Source organism: Coregonus clupeaformis, chromosome 25, assembly GCF_020615455.1.
Source record: "Coregonus clupeaformis isolate EN_2021a chromosome 25, ASM2061545v1, whole genome shotgun sequence".
NCBI classification, from domain to species: Eukaryota; Metazoa; Chordata; class Actinopteri; order Salmoniformes; family Salmonidae; genus Coregonus; species Coregonus clupeaformis.
In genome coordinates, this window is record NC_059216.1 from 7,882,161 (window position 1) to 7,902,283 (window position 20,123).

The 20,123-nt window shown below is 41.7% G+C and overlaps 2 protein-coding genes and 1 long non-coding RNA gene across 8 annotated transcripts in view; 1 reads left to right on the top strand and 2 right to left on the bottom strand.

The window, feature by feature from the left end:
• LOC121539287 (echinoderm microtubule-associated protein-like 5) overlaps positions 1-10,890 on the bottom strand; it is a 60,861-nt gene extending 49,971 nt beyond the window's left edge. For 2 of the 3 annotated variants that reach the window (XM_045207489.1, XM_045207488.1), the window contains exon 1: positions 10,336-10,883. In XM_045207489.1, the coding sequence (XP_045063424.1) occupies positions 10,336-10,532 (197 nt within the window). In that variant the 5' untranslated portion in view covers positions 10,533-10,883. Of the gene's footprint in view, positions 1-10,335 lie in introns of all 3 variants that reach the window. The other variant, XM_045207490.1, reaches the window with a different exon arrangement.
• A 1,875-nt stretch (positions 10,891-12,765) lies between these two features.
• On the top strand, positions 12,766-17,966 carry ttc8 (tetratricopeptide repeat domain 8). Of its 2 annotated transcripts, XM_041847659.1 has the most exons (14): positions 12,766-13,005; positions 13,459-13,488; positions 13,707-13,827; positions 14,030-14,093; positions 14,276-14,525; positions 14,656-14,700; positions 14,809-14,894; positions 15,007-15,094; positions 15,355-15,465; positions 15,711-15,850; positions 16,018-16,192; positions 16,591-16,713; positions 16,988-17,071; positions 17,251-17,966. In XM_041847659.1, the coding sequence occupies exons 1-14, from the start codon at positions 12,892-12,894 to the stop codon at positions 17,365-17,367; spliced, it is 1,548 nt and encodes a 515-aa protein (XP_041703593.1). In that variant the 5' UTR covers positions 12,766-12,891; the 3' UTR covers positions 17,368-17,966. The 2 variants fall into 2 exon arrangements, with proteins under 2 accessions (XP_041703593.1, XP_041703594.1); XM_041847660.1 differs by lacking the exon at positions 13,459-13,488.
• Positions 17,967-18,064: 98 nt separating this feature from the next.
• On the bottom strand, positions 18,065-20,123 carry LOC121539286. 3 transcript variants are annotated; one of them, XR_005995342.2, is made up of 5 exons: positions 19,684-20,123; positions 19,453-19,567; positions 18,824-18,983; positions 18,390-18,563; positions 18,065-18,259 (listed from the first exon to the last, which is right to left on the bottom strand). It is a non-coding gene; the product is annotated as an uncharacterized LOC121539286 (long non-coding RNA). The 3 variants fall into 3 exon arrangements; XR_005995341.2 differs by having other exon boundaries at positions 18,065-18,305; positions 19,453-20,122; XR_005995340.2 differs by having other exon boundaries at positions 19,453-20,119.

The following is a 20,123-nucleotide window of genomic DNA, read 5'->3' on the forward strand; positions in this document are numbered from 1 at the left end:
TCTGTGAGAGCCAGAAATCTTGCTTGTTTGTAGGTGACCAAATACTTATTTTCCACCATAATTTGCAAATAAATTCATTAAAAATCCTACAATGTGATTTTCTGGATTTTTTTCCCTCAATTTGTCTGTCATAGTTGAAGTGTACCTATGATGAAAATTACAGGTCTCTCTCATCTTTTTAAGTGGGAGAACTTGCACAATTGGTGGCTGACTAAATACTTTTTCCCCCCACTGTATATATATATATTCTGGGAACACACTCCAGCCTGGCATCACTTTTCCATCTCCTCTTGTATGAATTACATAATCATATCCAAGCAGCTAGAAATAGTATAGAAGATAATATGATTGGTGCTCTTTGAGATACAGGACAAAAGCACATGAAAATGCTTTTCAAACTGTATGTGTGATGTAGTCCTCAGGTAAACAGCACACTGATATCAATACCATACATTCAGCAGCTTTATTCAGTACACAAATTAAACAAAGAGAAGGACATTGGATCCCAAAGCCTAGGACCAAGAGGCATGGAGAGGCAGCCTTTAGTTATTAGGCCCCCAGCCTCTGGAATAGCCTGCCAGAGAACCTGAGGGGGGCCGAAACTGTGGACATATTTAAAAGAGATCTTAAAACGCATATTTTTAGCTTAGCTTTTCCTTTAGTTGTTCAGTTTGTTTTTTAATCTTATGTTTGTTGTGTAGTAAATATTTCAGCTTTTATTTGCATTGTTTTTTATTAGATGTTTTTCCTGTAAAGCACATTGTGTTGCATTCCATGTCTGAAATGTGCTGTATAAATAAAGCTTGATTTGATTTGAATGAACCTTTGTACATTGTACCTTACATTTCTGAATGAAAACATTGTACTTTGCGTTGCTGATTACAAACTCTGTGCTCTGAATATCACACGGTGCCTTGTATTCCTGACAGTGATTGAGAAACTCTACATTTCCTACAGAGAGGTTGCATTGCTCTAGCCAAATGGCACTATGACTCACTGTCTTTCTACACAACAGACTCAGAGAACCTCAGCTGTATGGATAGGGGACTTTCATTTCTAAATCTGAGGGTGGAGAAATTTCCTTATTAAGGAAATCTCAAGCAGAGGTTTGTGTTTTCCTCAGAGCAGCTGGAGAGCGTGTGTGGGACAGCTACTTTTTCATTACCAGTGACAGTGAGGGTTGAGACAGGTGCATTAACCTTTCCCTTTCCTCCCAACTCTATCCACATAGCTGTGGACGGATGGGACAGGCCAAACTGCAAGCTACCCTGTGAAGTCAGGGGTTAGCTGGGGCACACCACATCAATCAAGACTCAGCCCCTAGGGCTGCTCTACTAGTTTATAAAGATGGTACATCTCTTGACTCGTAGAGATAGTTTCTTTCCTTAGTCGATGTCCAGTCAAACCTCTCTCTTGGAGTTTTCCTTTTCCTGTACTGACAAAATGTGACAAACAGCTACAGACAGTACAATAGAAACACTCATCCCAGTCCTTCCGGCACAATAACGTCACCTCTTCAATTACATTTCTATCAGCTAATGAGATAATGGACGGGGTTGGGTGGTGCATCGCTGCAGTGCTCTGGTTTGACAAATGGTTGTTTGATATTGCTGGCTTCCATTTGCCAAGACCACTCTGAGTCGAGGCAGGCTGGCGGGTGTGTTGGGCTGGATAACTGCAGTCAGTGAGGTTGGTGCTGGGTGCCACTGCTATACTGTTGGGATGGATGAAGTGAATAGGGCATGTTGAGAGGAAGCAATGTAAACCCCAGGGACAGTGACAATGGTTTAGGACTTAGCATGGATGATGGCCCATCATCATGGTGACACAGAGCCACGGCATTGGAGGAGTCAAAGGATATTCAGGGCCAGCCAAGGGACCATTTAAGTGGAGGCTCTGCATTCATTAGGGAAAAGGGTTTCACTGAAGCACAGTGTGCATGCTTGTGTGCATCTGTTTTATTTAGTTTCACAGTAAGTCTGTTAATTGTATAAATCTTCATTCATTCCTCTCAAATCATTATTGTTGCTTAGGGGCAACTCAATTATATTGACATGGCTAATAAATTAACAAATTATGCTCTCAAATCAGCAACTACATCAGCCTATCTTTCTTGAATCCAGACCCCTACATTAGTAGTTCACTTCAAGCAAATTGTATTGATCAAATAAAAACATATTTGTCTCTTGATTGATAAGAGTACAAAATGCATATTAACGTATATTAAAAAGGCAGATATGATGTTTTACAGCCACCCACACATGCACACGCACGCACGCATGCACACACACGCGCACGCACACACACACACACCACTCGTCACGACTTGGTTAGTTTCCAAGTCAGGTTTGATCCACACTGAAGGAGCAGTCACCTTGCCTGCTCTTGTCCAGGATTATAAGGAAGTAGAGGATTAGCATATTTTCAGTATTTATCTTCCTTGGCTTCTATAAAGCATGTTTAATCCGTCCGCCAATAATACACCATGTACTGCACCTGTCTGTCTGTGGCGAGGCTGCTCCACACTAGAAATAAAAAAGTGGCAAAATGGCGTCTTTCCTATTGATTGAGATCACAGTTTGTGGTGCAAACTCAAGACAACACCTCAAAACACAGTTTATCTTTATCCTTCCTTAAATGATAAAAGTTTTCTTATTTTTCTATTTATACAGCTTGGTGTAGTTTGGTGAAGATGCTGTATCATGCTGTTTGCTAAATAAACAGTCCAGCATTCTGGAGGATCTTAATTGGACTAGACAGACATGCTCTTTAGAGTGCACAATGGCATTGTCCCACCAACTCAGCCTCAGACCTGTCAATCCACACGGGGCACCTGAAAATAATACTCAACTTCAGAAACCCTTTCTCTTGTGCAGTCATGCATCAAAGTCAGATACTATGATGACAAGGATTTAATTGTGTATGTGTGTGTGTATGTGTATGTGTGTGTGCTTGCATGTAGGGGAGGGGGGTTCAGGATGTGCTCGAAGAGGGATGGCGGTACGGGGGGTTGAAAATACTTGAGCTTTGTAGCAGCACTAGCCAAGATAAGCAGCTTTGGATAATAAATGAATGGATGACTGTAGTACTAGCGTAGGCATTGGGATTTTGAATAGGCATTCGCCAACCAGGAAACAGAAATGGACAGCCAAGCTGATGAGTGTGTGCTGGAAAACCAGTAAGAGAAAAATACTTGTCCCCAGCTATTAGCATCACTGTAATAGGCTCAACCACATACGCATAACTTCACCCTGAGAACATGCATGTTCATGCCGTGCTTGACCGATCATAGGTTCAGCACATATGGTACACACACTATGTGTTGTTTTATATACATACTGTATGTATAGCACACCTATCCTGATAAAGAATGACACATTACATTTCTACTGCACAACTTCTTCTCTATAACCTAGATACAACACAGCACAAAAACCAGTGTGGCTGGATCAACTATCACTGTGTGAGTTTAATCACTTCAATCTCATCACATCCATCACAAGGACAACACATCTGAAGTCAGAGAGAAGTGTCAGACAGATGTGTCAGACATTCCTGCTTTCAAGCTGACGCTTGCTCCAAAAGTGGCAGCAGCCTCACCCAAAGTTGAGAGTTGCAAGCTCCTGCTAATAAGATAAAGGGGTTCAAGAAGAGCTGAAATACAGTACATCCTAGTGTTGGTGGAACAGAGAAATTAGGCAAGATGAGAGTGAGTAGGTAGTCGTTGCTCAGAATGACTATAAATACTACACATCCTCAGAATGACTATAAATACTACACATCCTCAGAATGACTATAAATACTACACATCCTCAGAATGACTATAAATACTACATATCCTCAGAATGACTATAAATACTACACATCCTCAGAATGACTATAAATACTACACATCCTCAGAATGACTATAAATACTACACATCCTCAGAATGACTATAAATACTACACATCCTCAAAAAGAGGCAAGTAGTCCTGCAGCACCTTCTCATTAGAATAAAGAGCATCAAGAATAAACACAAATTAACCCTTACACTTATGGGAATTGGCCTATATGGATAGGGCTAAATTTAAATGTTTCTTACAGAAGAAATGCATAACCACGGTAGCAATTAAAAGGGAACAGTTTGGAGATTATGGGAAAATTATTAGACTAAAGGGGAGGACACAAGAGTTCACCTGACACAAGACTGAATCCAAACATTTACTGTAGTTTTCGCCACATTTGTTGATAACGAAATTTGAAAACACTCTGGATACATTCAGTAACATGATAAGAATATTCTTGGAAAATTTGAGGTAGGTGTTTGAGTGAGAGGACTTACTGGTGTTTCCAAGTGGCCACACACCTCTCCAAAGTGTGCACAGTTCCTAAGTAATTTCAATGCACTTTTTTGACTCAAAGAATCTTCAACTAAGGTACTTTTTAGCTCTCCTAGCAGTGCCGTTGAGGAACTAGAGCAAGCACACTTGTCATTGTTTTGATTGGAACACAGCCCTGCATCCCCCGCCTTTACACAATTACTGTTGTTGTTTACGCAATCCAAAAACGGTCCATTATAAATCACAATCTGGGTCAGGTGGGCATAATTTGAAAGGTTGTTCTAATGCCAACATGAATAGCTAAATTACAAAAATACGATCTTACAGTATTAGGCTTTCACAAGGCAATTCAGAGAAGCAGATCGTAATTTTGGTGCTCTTAGAATGGAGTCATGAGTGCATTCTGATGCGTGGTCTGTGGCAAATGTTCTTCACAATACAACAAAGTAGGCTCATTCTGTTCAGAACAACCCAGGGTATAACGCCATGTCATCTTGTAACTGTACATCAAACATAGTGATCAAAAAAAATGTTGACACTGTATATGACATGAATTTTATGACATGTGGTCCTCTGTAGCTCAGCTGGTAGAGCACGGCGCTTGTAATGCCAAGGTAGTGGGTTCGATCCCCGGGACCACCCATACACAAAAAAATGTATGCACGCATGACTGTAAGTCGCTTTGGATAAAAGCGTCTGCTAAATGGCATATTTATTTATTTTTATTTATAGTGCACATTTGGATTCACGGGTGTTTGGCTTACTTGTATGACATCAAATCGGTATTTATTATAATTCTCAACGTATCATCTTTCAAAATACATCAAGTCCTTGTAATTTCCCGAATTTCCCTCATTCAAACAAAAAATGCGATAAAGTTGCCCAATTAGCGGGAGGGATGGGGGCAACTTCTTGTCACGCTCGGTCTCAAGTTCAGGACAGCTGTCAGTCAAAACCCATACAGAGCTGTGAAAGGGAGGCCCTGAGATCTGACGTCATGTATAGCATGTTACTGTACAACCACTGCGTTCCAATTTAGGAGCTTATCAGTGTCCAAATCTGCCAATTTCAACCCGTATACAGGCACGAGTGTAAAGGACTACGGATAACATTAGAAATGAGTGCATGCACATGGCAGATGGCCACACAGAGCATGAATGAAGAGGAAGGTAGAGCGAAAGAGAGAGGAAGAATGACAGCAAGACAGACAGAGAGAGAGAGAGAGCAAGTAAGAGTGAGTGATGAAGTGGGATAGTGAGAAAGGGGTAGAATAATGGAGAGAGGGGAGCTGAACTTTGGGGCTTCCCTCTTTGATAAATATTGTGTGGCTAACTGAGACACAATGCTTGCCTACCCCTCCCCCATCATGCTCTGTGCTAACATGTCACTCATAGCTGATGTAATCTTGCCAACACAGAGACACCGTTCCTTTAAATTCCTCTCCTTCTCTCTCTGTTTAGTATTTCAGTGGCTGCAGCGGGTGCTCTGATGAACCCCGGAAAAATCAATTCCTGACTTGAAATTCCTCTCCATGCCTTGTGCTATAGTTCACCTTGTTCAAGAATCACTTTAGGGGATTACACCACCAACACGTCTCTGTCTTTAAACACATCTGCTTTTAATTCCTCTTAGCGTGTGTGTCCGTGGGAGAATTAACATATGAGACAAGTTAAGCAACGACATCATTTTAATATGACTGGATGTTGGCCTACGTTTTCTCAAGTTGGAGCTAAATTTGGGCCAACCATTTTTTTCTTTTCAGGTAACACTTGGACCGAAAGGTTGAATAAACTATACGCAACAATTTCAAAGATTTTACTGAGTTACAGCTCATATAAGGAAATCAGTCAATTTAAATAAATAAATTAGGCCCTAACCTATGGATTTCACATGATGGGGAGAAAGGCCCAACCACTGGGGAGCCAGGCCCAGCCAATCAGAATGAGTTTTTCCCCACAAAAGGGCTTTATTACAGACAGAAATACTCCTCAGTTTCATCAGCTGCTGGGTGGCTGGTCTTAGACGATCCTTCAGGTGAAGAATCCAGATGTGTAGGTCCTGGGCTGGAGTGGTTACACGTGGTCTGCGGTTGTCAGGCCGGTCTGAAGTACTGCCAAATTCTCTAAAACGACGTTGGATGCGGCTTATGGTAGAGAAATTAACATTCAATTCTCTGTCAACAGATCTGGTGGACATTCCTGCAGTCAGCATTCCAATTGCGCGCTCCCTCAAAACTTGAGACATCTGTGGCATTGTGTAGTGTGACAAAACTGCACATTTTAGAATGGCCTTTTGCCCCCAGCACAAGGTGCACCTGTGTAATGATCATGCAGTTTAATCAGCTTCTTGATATGCCACACCTGTCAGGTGGATGGATTATTTTAGCAAAGGAGAAATGCTCACTAACAGGGATGTAAACAGAATTGTGCACAAAATTTGAGAGAAATAAGCTTTTTGTGCATATGGAACATTTTTGGGATCTTTTATTTCAGCTCATGAAACATGGGACCAACACTTTACATGTTGTGTTTATATTTTTGTTCAGTGTAGTAAAAATCTGTGGATCCAGTTAATTAATAAAAATGTGTTGAAACAACTAGATTTTTCTTTACAGTGTAGTTACGTTAGAGGAGAAATAACACTTATACTGGAGTGGATAGACAAGAAGGTACCACAAAGTACTATGCTGGGTGCGACTCAGTGAGAGTGAACAGGGTCACAGTCAGTCCAATGAAATGACCTGTCATTCATGTTTCAAAACATTAGCTAGTTCTCCTCAGTCAGTCAGTCAGACTTGGAAGCCGGCAGACAGAGGACGCCACAGGGCAAGATAACATCAGGAGGGTGATATGAGGAGAGCAATTTATTCATCCAGCACACAAAACACTAACAAATCTAAACATACAGTAGTTACAACACAAACAAACAGAAGAACTGAATAAAGTCTGAATCTGACTGAATAAAATACAGACTGACTCTAAGTAATGAAAGTTAGACTCCCTTCACTGTAGAGAGACCTGTCTCTGTTGTGGCTGTTTCTTCTGTAGAAAAAGAAAACACAGCACAGAGAGGAGGGAGATGCAGACACCAATGCTATTTGAGGAGTCTGCATCTTTACCACATGGCTTCGTGCAATGTGAGCGAGAGCCGCCCACCAAACAGCTGCAGTTCTGTCTTATGTGTCTGCTCGACACTGCTTCCCCTGAGCCCTCACCTCGTAGGCTACCAAAACATAGTAATCTGCACACCACAAGACTGTATTAGCTCGCCAAGCTAAAGTTTAAACATTAGCATGGAGAGCCATCACAAGTCTTCAGGTCTCAGACAAGGCCACTCATGGCATGAGCTTATTTCACCGAACTACCTCCACTACACATATGCTTCTGATATGTAATACGAGATGGATCTACTCCTCTGTAGCTCAGTTGGTAGAGTATGGTGCTTGCAAAGCCAGGATAGTGGGTTCAATTCCCGGGACCACCCATACGTAAAATGTATGCATGCATGACTGTAAGTCGCTTTGGATAAAAGCGTCTGCTAACTACTCCTCGTGGCATTTGAACTGAAGCACTTCACACAGAAGGCAAGGCAATGCAAGTACTGTCTCTCTGTTGACCAATGAATAATGGAGCAGCAGAACAGCTGACTAACGACACTACAGTATATAATCCTAGTCATCTCCAGGCCAACCCACACAATGACAACACAGCCACTGGAGCAGTGGACACAGGTCATTCAGTACATGGTAATTCATTGTATGGAGCAAGCTGCTGCAATTTGTCCCCTAGAATTGAAAGAAGGGTAATTTCCAGAGACCAAATTATAATAAAGGATCTTTGCTCAAGAGGTTGGCTGAGTTCCTCCCCATTGACATGAATGATTGGAACGATCATAGGGATGTGGGTCTCTGTGTCCATTCAGGTTTACCTGACTCAAACATTCCCTGAAGGACCTTCAAGTCCATCCATTCCCATTCATCCTGAGAGTTATGATGGGTCGCTGAGCAGTCATCATGGGTTTTAAGGGTGGAATAGTGAATGCAGAGTGGAGTTACTGTATTTCACATTCCACTGTGACTAGCAAGAAATACACTATATATACACAAAAGTATGTGGACACCCATTCAAATTAGTGGATTCGGCTATTTCAGCCACACCCGTTGCTGACAAGTTTATAACATCGAGCACACAACCATGCAATCTCCATAGACAAACATTGACAGTAGAATAGCTTTACTGAAGAGCTCAGCGACTTTCAACGTGGCACCGTCATAGGATGCCACCTTTCCAACAAGTCAGTTCACCAAATGTCTGCCCTGCTAGAGCTGCCCTGGTCAACTGTAAGTGCTGTTATTGTGAAGTGGAAACATCTAGGAGCAACAGCGGCTCAGCCGCGAAGTGGTAGGCCACAAAAGCTCACAGAATGGGACCGCCATGTGCTGAAGCGCGCAGTGCATAAAAATCATGTCCTTGGTTGCAACACTCACTACCAAGTTCCAAACTGCCTCTGGAAGCAACATCAACTCAAGGACTGTTCGTCGGGAGCTTCATGAAATGGGTTTCCGTGGCCGAACAGCCCAGGCACAAGCCTCAGATCACAATGCCAAGCGCCGGCTGGAGTGGTGTAAAGCTCACCGCCATTGGACTCTTGAGCAGTGGAAACCTGTTCTCTGGAGTGATAAATCACGCTTCACCATCTGGCAGTCTGGCAGTCTGACGGACAAATCTGGGTTTGGCGGATGCCAGGAGAATACTACCTGCCCGAATGCATAGTGCCAACTGTAAAGTTTGATGGAGGAGGAATAATGGTCTGGGGCTTTTTCATGGTTCGGGCTAGGCCCCTTAGTTCCAGTGAAGGGAAATCTTAACGCTACAGCATACAATTACATTCTAGAAGATTCTGTGCTTACAACTTTGTGGCAACAGTTTGGGAAGGCCCTTTCCTGTTTTAGCATGACAATGCCCCCATGCACAAAGCGAGGTCCATACAGAAATGGTTTGTCGAGATCGGTGTGTAAGAACTTGACTGGCCTGCACAGAGTCTTGACCTCAACCCCATCTAACACCTTTGGGATGAATTGGAACGCCGACTGCGAGCCAGGCCTAATCGCCCAACATCAGTGCCGACCTCACTATTGCTCTTGTGGCTGAATGGAAACAAGTCCCTGCAGCAATGTTCCAACATCTAGTGGAAAGCCTTCCCAGAAGAGTGGAGGCTGTTATAGCAGCAAAGCGGGGACCACCTCCATATTAATGCCCATGATTTTGGAATGAGATGTTCGACGAGCAGGAGTCCACATACTTTTGGTCATGTAGTGTACCAGGGCCCTACAGTAAGATGTCAGCAAATAACTTACCTCAAATGCCATAAGTTATGTAAAAGAAATCCAGTTTAGAATCATGAGATAAAATGTCTCACCTTTTCTTTCAGAAAAAAATAACTGTACACTTTTTTTTTTGAAGGTGCTAGCTAGAACCAAAAAGGGTTCTTTGGCTGTCCCCATAGGATAACCCTTTGAATAACCCCTTTTGGTTCCAGGTAGAAACTTTTGGGGTTCCATGTAGAACCCTTTCCACTGAGAGTTCTACATGGAACCAAAAAGGGTTTTCCTATGGGGACAGCCGCAGAACCCTTTTGGAACCCTTTTTTCTAAGAGTGTTTGTATCAGATATGATACAGTAACTGCATCTTTTCAAAACAAAACGATTACATCATTACCCCCCCAACCTTTCCTTTTAATGAAGTCGCTGTCCATCCAGTAGGTGCTGAAAGGCGGTTAGCTCACAAGTTGGGCTCAGTGTGATGTTTTCACAAACTATACCATTTTGACTCGTTGAAACTGTATAGTTATATATTACAACTCATAACCTCGATTCAATAGAGACTTGTAGGCAAAGTATCTCCTCGACAGAAATAAAAACTTGATCAGTTTGGTGTTTTTATTGGTGTTACCTCGCATTTTATTGTGGATCTCGGCATATCTGTAAATGAATGAGTTTCTGCAAGTCGGATTACCTGATTATGTCATCGTTGTGTCCCAAGTAAAATTTTTGCTTGTGTTCCCGTGTGTTATACACTACTCCCACACCGGCGACGAAGTAGACAATTTCCTTGGCGGCTGTGTAGTACAGGTTGTTGCGGCACTGATGTCCCCGATACCCGTAAACCCATTCTAGTCGCAGGTGACAATTCGGAGCGGTCCTGTCAGCCATGTCCGTACTTCTTCTCTGTCTCGAGTATTTGATATTTCTTCATTCACCAAGAAGGATTTCATTCAATCCCACATCTCTTAGTTCCACTGGAAATGCATCGTATCCGGTACAAGCGGTTATAGCGTGCTTTTGTGTACCATTTGCATAATAGTCTCACTAAATCTAGTTTTACTTTGAGATAATATGCTTATCTTTAATTCAAAATGGTTAACTATGCAGTCCTTTTCATGGTAAAAAGCATACATCTACCTCTACTTCAGCCTTTGCCTAGTTTCCCCGCTCGAGACAGGTCGAAGCTCTAGTCAAATCCTATAAAATGGAGTATTGGCGTTTATTTACAAGCACCGCCCCAAAATGTTATCTACATTGGTGATAGATCAACTATCTGTCCAATCACATCCCCAATAGCTGCCCCGCTCGAGACAGGTCGAAGCTCTTGTCAAATACTATAAAATGGAATTTTCGCGTTTATTTACAAGCACCGCCCCAAAATGTGATCTACATTGGCGATATATCAACTATCTGTCCAATCACATCCCCAAATATCTATTTAGTGTTTGCAGGGATGTTCACGGACCAATGGCAATCATTATAAAAGGGATAAACGTCCGCCCCTAAAGAATGCGCTCTAACCAATGGTTCTAACCCTGGCTAACCAATGTTGTGCAGTCAACACCAGGAAGCTTTTGACAGCTGTCAATCCAAGTAGGCGCCGTTGAATATTGTACCCTTTTGCACATTTCTTCAACATTCTAACAGTAGTTCCTCTATCCATGCATAGGCTTTATCAAACAGAAAGAAGGTCTACTTACATGTTTAGGAGACTATAAATGCTGTTGTCATAAAAAGGGAGATACACCAACTGCATGTTCTTTTTTAGATAACACATGCGTTCAGGTATGCTACTTTTGCCCGCCACCCTCTCAGCTTCTACTTTTTATAAAGTCGCTGTCCACTCAGTGGGTGCTGAAGTGAAATTCACAGAATGTTGCGCTGCAACCAGGTCTCAGAGCATTTTATATTATTCTGTATGTAAATCCGCGATACACATTTAGTATATTTTACGTTTCGTATGGTATGTATTAATTTGTGGATGTCCATCACCCATTTCGTATGATATGTTACGAATTACAATTCGTATTATATATATTATGAATTTGCAAAACGTACTAGATGTTACGAATTTGCAAAACATATGATATGTTACGAATTCTAGCTAAGTGGCTAACGTTAGCAAGGCGTTAGGGTTAGGGGTTAGGGCTAAGGTTAGGGTTAAATTTAGGAGTTAGGTTAAAGGGTTAAGGTTAGGTGTTGGGGAAGGGTTAGCTAAAGGGTTAAGGTTAGGGTTAGGGTTAGGGGAAGGGTTAGCTAACATGCTAAGTAGTTGAAAAGTTGCTAATTAGCTAAAATGCTAAAGTTGTCCGTGATGAGATTTGAACTCGCAACCTTTGTGTCATATGCCCACCCATCCACCCGACCAACCACCCTGCCTTAAGTAACCATTTGTCTTATATAACCATACCAAACGTAACATACAAGTAATTTAATCTCCCGGATTTACATTTACTATGTTACGTCTAGACTATGAGACCAAGCTGAATGCATACACCTTGTGGTCTATCCCGAGTGGCGCAGTGGTAGAGATCCTGGTTCGAATCCAGGCTCTGTCGTAGCCGGCCGCGACCGGGAGACCCATGGGTAGGGGAGGGCATGGCCGGCAGGGATGTAGAGCATGGCATTTGCAACGCCAGGGTTGTGGGTTCGATTCCCACGGGGGGCCAGTATGAAAAAATATTATAATAATGTATGCACTCACTAACTGTATGTCGCTCTGGATAAGAGCGTCTGCTACATTTACGTCATTTAGCAGACGCTCTTATCCAGAGCGACTTACAAATTGGTGCATTCACCTTATAGCCACTGGGATAACCACTTTACAATGTTTTTTTTGTTGTTGTTTTTTTTTTTGGGGGGTGGGGTAAGGGGGAATGACTAAAATGTAAATGTAATATAAAGACAGGCAGTGCACAAAAGTTATTGAGTAAACGCACTGATCTTGCTTCACTTTAAAGAAGAATATTGTTCTCATGGTAAATCCCAAATAGCTCAATGCAGCATTGGGTGGGCAGGGTTCGCATTGTAGAATGGATGGAATAGTCATCAAATTTGCACACCTCTGCCCACCCGGCGTGCCGGGCGACTTCAATCAAGTGCACCTACGAGAGGACCTCCCCTATCCTCTGTTGCTGGGAGTGACAGGACGCTTGCTGCTCAAGCAACAAGCTTAGCGTTGATAGCTAAGCTCTAAAAACGGACCTACCGCTTAATTTATTTTTGCACCACTGACAAAGAAGACAAAATGGAGGTGCCGATGGATCCTTTGTTTCTTGCATGGAGCTACTTTAGAAGACGGAAGTTCCAACCATGTTCCGATATTTGTTCGAAGATATTAGAGGACAGTCCATACGACCAGGTTAGAAATAGCTAAACTAGTAGCTAGCTAGCTATTTTAGCTCTGCTTGCCAGCTCCAGGCATGAATCCAATTTAGCTAATGTTAATAGCTAGCAGTAGCATGCTTGCAAAGTATTCTTTGACATTTTCTGAATCATTGCCTATTCCTCATACTATTGCCAGAGATGCTCTGCCATTGCTTGCTATCTAGCTATTGTTTTGCTAGCACATTGTTAGCTAGCTAGCTATTGGTGCCATAAAAAACAACAACTTGTTAGCTAGAGGGCAATCATCATATCTGGCACGTTTTTACCTTATTGTGACCACTATCACTATTTCTTCTAACCTTTAGTTCAGCTAGCTACTCTTAACTCCAATGGTCTTGAAATGTGCTTGCTATAGCCTAGACTAATTGATGCATCAAATCTATCTTCACCTTTTCTCTCATCATTTCACTCACTGCTGTCTTAAAAGGAACCTGACTCCTCATCACATATTTCTGAGGTAACCTCTTCCTGCTGTGCTCCTTTTATTCTGTGTCTGTTGACATGCTGCTTCTAACCTGGCATGTTCTGACATGTTAAAATACAAATAGAATGGGTAGAGAAATTAATGAAATATCACAGTAGCACATCAGTGTTGGAGTTCCCTACCTTGTAACATCGAAGTAAACTATTTTCACACTGTAAAATAAAATCAACTACCTGTTTCCTCTTGGGCAGGCTGCATGGAGTCTGAAGACCCGTGCTCTGACAGAGATGGTGTACATTGATGAGGTGGAGGTGGACCAGGAGGGGATCGCCGAGATGATGCTGGATGAAAGCTCCATCGCCCAGGTTGCTCGTAAGTCTGAACTCTGAACAGTCCCAGAGGGCCAAGAGTTCTTCTTGGTCAGATCACATGGTCAGGAAAAACTCCTGACCATAGTCATCTGCAGAATAGCCTACTGAGCCTACCAGCTCAGAAAATCAATATCAAAAATATATTACTATTCTGAATCTGTTCTGGTAAAATCTGAGTGTACTGTAATGAAGCTGTCTTTCAGGCCCTGGGACATCACTGAGGCTTCCTGGAACAAGCCATGGAGGTGGACCTACTCCAGCCATCAGGTATGTGACCTTTTATATTCACAACTATCTTGTATGTGTTAGGTAAGTATTCCAAGCATTTCCCCTACTGGAATTGTGTTATTACTGTAACAATATTTCTGACAATGAGTTGTGAGGAGCATTATTTACCCTGGAAAGGCATCAGGTTAGTTCTGAACTGAGCTTTTTTGTCCTGACTCTAGACCCATGACCCAATCGGGACGTCCTATCACAGGGTTTGTGAGGCCCAGTACCCAGTCTGGCAGACCAGGGACAATGGAACAGGCCATTAAGACCCCGCGCACGGCACACACTGCCCGCCCTGTCACTAGTGCGTCTGGGAGATTTGTCCGGCTGGGAACAGCCTCCATGTTAACCAATCCTGAGGGGCCATTTATAAATTTGTCAAGACTCAACTTGGCTAAATATGCCCAGAAGCCCAATTTATCCAAGGTAAGACTGATTTAATGAATGTAAGGCAATGAACAATGTCTGTAAAAAAATATTTGTGGTAAATGTATTTATTTTGGTTATTCGGGTTCAATACGTGTTATGACCGTTCTGTTGTTTTTTATGCCTCCAGACCTTGTTTGAGTACATCTTCCATCATGAAAATGATGTAACAAATGTGAGTTATAAATAGTTATACAGTATATCTTTGGCTTTTCATGCAGTTTTTGTTTGTACATTTCAGTCTAAAATGATTTGTACCTCCCCTGTCATGTTTTGTGAACAGGCTTTAGACCTGGCTGCTCTGGCCACTGAGAATGCTCAGTTCAAAGACTGGTGGTGGAAAGTCCAGCTGGGGAAATGCTACTACAGGTAAAGCTTTGGCTGATTACTTAGATCTCAAACAACTGTTATTATACAATGCATACATGTATACTATACTACCACTACAGTTCTACCACATTGTGACTGTTTGTATTAACAGACTTGGTTTACACCGGGAATCAGAAAAACAGTTCCGATCTGCTCTCAATCATCAGGAGGTGGTGGACACATACCTCTATCTGGCCAAGGTAACAACATACAACCTACAATATCCCTAACACTCTGAACACTGTAAATACTGTGTAACTACACTGTATACAGTATAGATTAACCATCACACAAGGCTTCTCCGTAGCAGATAAAACCTGGTGGTGTGTCACTCACCAACGAGTTGTTTCTAGAATTCCAAATAGGTTTATGTTTTTTTATATCAATCTACTGACCTATTTGTCTTCATTTGTACACAAATGACATAAAAATACTTGTTCTGTTTCGCCACTAAAAACAGGTGTATCAGCGCCTTGATCAGCCTATAACTGCACTGAACCTCTTCAAGCAAGGTCTGGACCACTTCCCTGGGGAGGTCACTCTCTTAACAGGAATCGCTCGCATTCACGAGGCACGTAGCATGATTCCTTTGTTGTTGTTGTTTGTTTGTAAAGTGTTCTCTTGCTTAAAGAAACCACAGGTTGAAATCATGTCAAATGTGTAACGAGCAGCTGATTGCCTTGGAATTTAGAGCCTAATTGTTTTGCAGCTCTAGTAGCTATTGAATTACTCTGTCAATTGAGAGAATAGATGCAGGTTGATCAGGAGGTCCAACATCTGTCTTTATAGTTATTGTTATTTGTGTCTCTCTCACAGGAGATGAATAACATCACCTCAGCCACAGAGTACTACAAAGACGTCCTGAAGCAGGACAACACTCACGTTGAGGCTATCGCCTGCATAGGCAGCAATCACTTCTACACGGACCAGCCTGAGATCGCCTTGCGCTTTTACAGGTTAGTCACACACACACACCACCTCCTTTAAATCCCTTATCTAACTCTGATTATTATGTGTATGCCTGTGTGATTTAAGAATGTTGACAATTTCAGTGGATACACATGCCTTGCATGGTTGCATGATTTTACAGTTGTCTTTTCCCTCTAACCCTCCTTCCCTGTAGAAGGCTGCTGCAGATGGGGGTATATAATTGCCAGCTGTACAACAACCTGGGATTGTGCTGCTTTTATGCCCAGCAGTATGACATGACCCTGTCCTCCTTCGAGAGGGCTCTGGCCCTGGTGGCCAATGATGAGGAGCAGGCTGACGTCTGGTACAACATTGGACATGTGGCCGTGGTGGGTTAGCATTAGCTTAGCACACACAGATGTTAGTTACTGCATCAAGTTACTCTACAGCACCCTCTTCTGTATGTCAACTGTTTTCTCTTGGACAGGATCCACATCTGGCTGAGTGCTTTGAACAGATAGCATGCTATCACTTATTCTTTGCATTTCTGTTTGTTACTTGCATCTTATGTTTCTCTCATTTACATTACATTTACGTCATTTAGCAGACGCTCTTATCCAGAGCGACTTACAGTTAGTGCATACCTTTTTTTTTTTTTTTATTTTTTTTTTATATATATATTTTTATATATATTTTTTTATACTGGCCCCCCGTGGGAATCGAACCCACAACCCTGGCGTTGCAAACGCCATGCTCTAACAACTGAGCTACCTCCCTCTCTCCACAGGGAATAGGAGACCTGACTCTGGCATACCAGTGTTTTAAACTGGCCTTGGCCTTCAACAACGACCATGCTGAGGCCTATAATAACCTGGCCGTGCTGGAGCTACGCAAGGGACACATTGAGCAGGTGAATGAAGTGGGGTTTCTAGATCTTCAAATGTATCATATTGATAAAATGTCAGTACTGATAAGAGCATTGAGTGTGAATCTGTTTTAAATTATATACTTTCTTTCCAACTGGTAGAAACTTCTTCCAGGCTTGCTCTTCTAAAGCATTATGCCCAGTGGTTCTTTTCCATATGGTACAACACATTATTTAAAGTCTTTAGTGTACTGCTTATGATGTTTTTGTATGGAGTCTAATTCAGAATGGTTGTTTTGATTTCCTAATTTCTTCACAGTCCAAAGCTTTCCTCCAGACCGCTGCGTCACTCGCCCCTCACATGTATGAACCGCACTTTAACTACTCCACTCTGTCAGACAAGGTAACGAGACACTTCATCTGCACTTTTATTTCAATGTATTTAACTATTGAAATGCAGCTTGCACATTCATAGCACTGTTTTAAATGAAAAGGACATTGGTATGCCTGGTATAAAACAGGCTGTTTTTAGTCATGAGAGATCATATTAATTGATATGTTTTTGTCTTCTGCTGTGTCCAGATTGGAGATCTGCAGAGTAGCTACACGGCAGCCCAGAGGTCAGAGGATGCCTTCCCCGAGCATGTAGATACCCAGCAGATCCTGAAACACCTGCGCCAGCACTTTGCTGTGCTGTGACCTACTAACCGACACACCTGACTTGACAGTCCAACCTGTGTGATATCTCACTTACTTAGTTGTCATAGAGTGCTGCTATTGAACAACAGTCACTGGCCTCCTCATGTTCTGATTAGACATCATCACAATCTACAGAAAAACATTTTGCTTGCAAGGACACAAACCTGTTATATGATGGTGACAATATACAGGCTAAATTATATAAAGGGCAATTTGGCTTGGGCAACTCACTGCACAGAAATGATTATAAAACAGTCATTTACAACTCCCTGGCCCAATGAAGGTCTTGTTAGTTAGTTGAAATGTTTTATTTGCTGCCAAGATTGGTTTTGGCATTTGTGTTTCTCTTCAACTGTTGGTTCACAGACATGTATAATAGTATTTAAGGTACTTTTAAGCACCGATAGTGAATGTACATAGTAAAGTATGAACATGAAAGAAACTAATATATTTACTATAGTACATGCATTTATACTTCTATCTTTTTATAGTGTATTCAGATGTAAACCTGGGATGTATTTTGGTATTAACATTACTCGTCACAGTTTGTAGTCTGTCTTGTTTGTAAGGAGTAAACTATTAAAAAGATGCAGAACTAATTAACTTGTTTAACTTTACAGTATGACAATTTCTTTCACCAGATAAAGTATTATGCTATGTACAACTTAAATTTACATTTGATTCCAATGCCTATTATTTTGAATGTATGTATTTACTTATTGAAATAATTGACATTTTACAGTCAAAGCCTTCCTTGATTGTATTTCACATATCCATTTCAATGGATGTGTACGCGGAGCATCATTCCAGGACCTCATGGAATTTATTTTGGAATAGATGGCTGCACAGTCCTCCATTCCATAGTGGTCATTGGGCTGTCTCTTGCCAGTACCTTTAAACCAAGTTAAAGGTTACTTTCTAGACATTCTGGTCTTGTCCTGAATGGTAATGGTACAGTGGAAACATTTAAGTACCGCTTAACATGTTGGTCTAAACAATTAGAAGATCATACATGATTATACCTGAATCCAGTCCAATGACTTGTGCAGCTTTTACCCCCGAGTCAGCTCAGTCCCGTTAACCCATTTCCAGGTCCCCTCTGTATCCTCTTCCTCCTTCAGTCCTATCCAGAACCCTTTCATGTGCATAGGTTCGGAGTTAAACTGCACTTCGTGTATCATCTTACTTATGAATGCCTGAGCAAACAAACCACAAGCCAAGAAAGAAGCTGAATGAATCATTGATAACTATGGCTTTTGGACAATCTTTCTCTTTTACAGTGCTGTCAAACCATTACAATGTAGAGGGGCCTACTCCATGGAGTGGGGCACTTACAGCATTCCACATTGCATAGAACTGATGGAAATGATAGGAAGTTATTCTATGCTAACCTAGTATGTATATCTTTAACACATTGTGGAAGTTACACCATACAGAATATATCCAAATCATTTACCTGCTTCTCTACACTCTATAATTGCCAGGTCAGCGCCTTGTTTAATGCAGTTCTCTGCTTCTTTCCCACGTTTTCAGAGGAATGGAGTCAGACAAGGGAAAGTAGTAACACACTGAGTTTAGCAATTCCCATCCTGGCAAACAATGGCAACAGCTTTCCACTGTTACAAAATGAGATGGAAACGGTCATTGAAACATTACTGTTGCTGTAATGTGACAAAGGTAGGCATACTTTGCTGTTTTTGTCATAAACATCTACCAAGCATTTAATAAATGAATCAATGTCAGTTCTAGATACAACATAGCATACAAAAGACAGTTCCAAAAGTCTCACCAACTTCAGTGACACAGGACTGCAATGCCACCATCAGTTCCTGTAGGCTTTCAACCTGCCTCTAACTCCATGCCATTACATTTATCACGCTAGCTGCCCACTGGTTTTGTAAACCTTTCGGAGCTCTCTCTAACTCTGTCAGTACCTCCTGATCTGTGTCAAGTTCTGATATGGTGGACTATACTTCTCACTGATTTTGCTATCTGCAGGGACCAAAGAGAGACCTAACATCACTAGAGGAAGTTTTTTTTATTGATTATTTAAAGGAGAGTGAAATGATAACGGACACTACTTACTTTGGACTCCCACACCAACGTCAACTGCCAGTAGAAGAGCACTGAGCATGACCAGACCCACTTCAATCAATCTGTAGAATCAAACTCAGCCCATCTCTCACCATGAACATGAACACTGGACAATGGAAAATGTATACTAAAATCTACAATCTGCCAAAAGCTCCTGGATTGATTTGTATAGGAGAGCAGATATTCTCTGGCTTTTCCCCAAAAAGGTCACATTCTCCTTACTGTATCTTGTTGTTGGTCTTGTCTGTGCTGGAGAGGATGTCCATCTGTGTTCAAATCATCCTGCCATATCAGCTCACTGTATTTCCCATTTTCTGAATATATGTCAGAATTCTCCCTTTACTTGTCTGTCTGCTGCCTGCCATTATTGAACTAAAACAACTGTTTGCCAGATCTTTCTGCCTGTGGATGATTTGTTTACTCATTACCCTATGTTAATGCTTCATGTGAATACCGAGAGGCCATTGGTGGTTTGAGTGGAAGGAGGAGTGTGTGTGTGTGCCCAAGGATTACAGGATACCTTCCCATAACAGAAAGATCCTCAAAACAACCAGTCATAAAGCAAATAATTGCCCAATATGGCACTGCATGTACAGAGGCTAAATTGAAAAAAAGTGAATAACCATGAATTTACTTTTGGTAGAAACATTTTCATTTAAAAT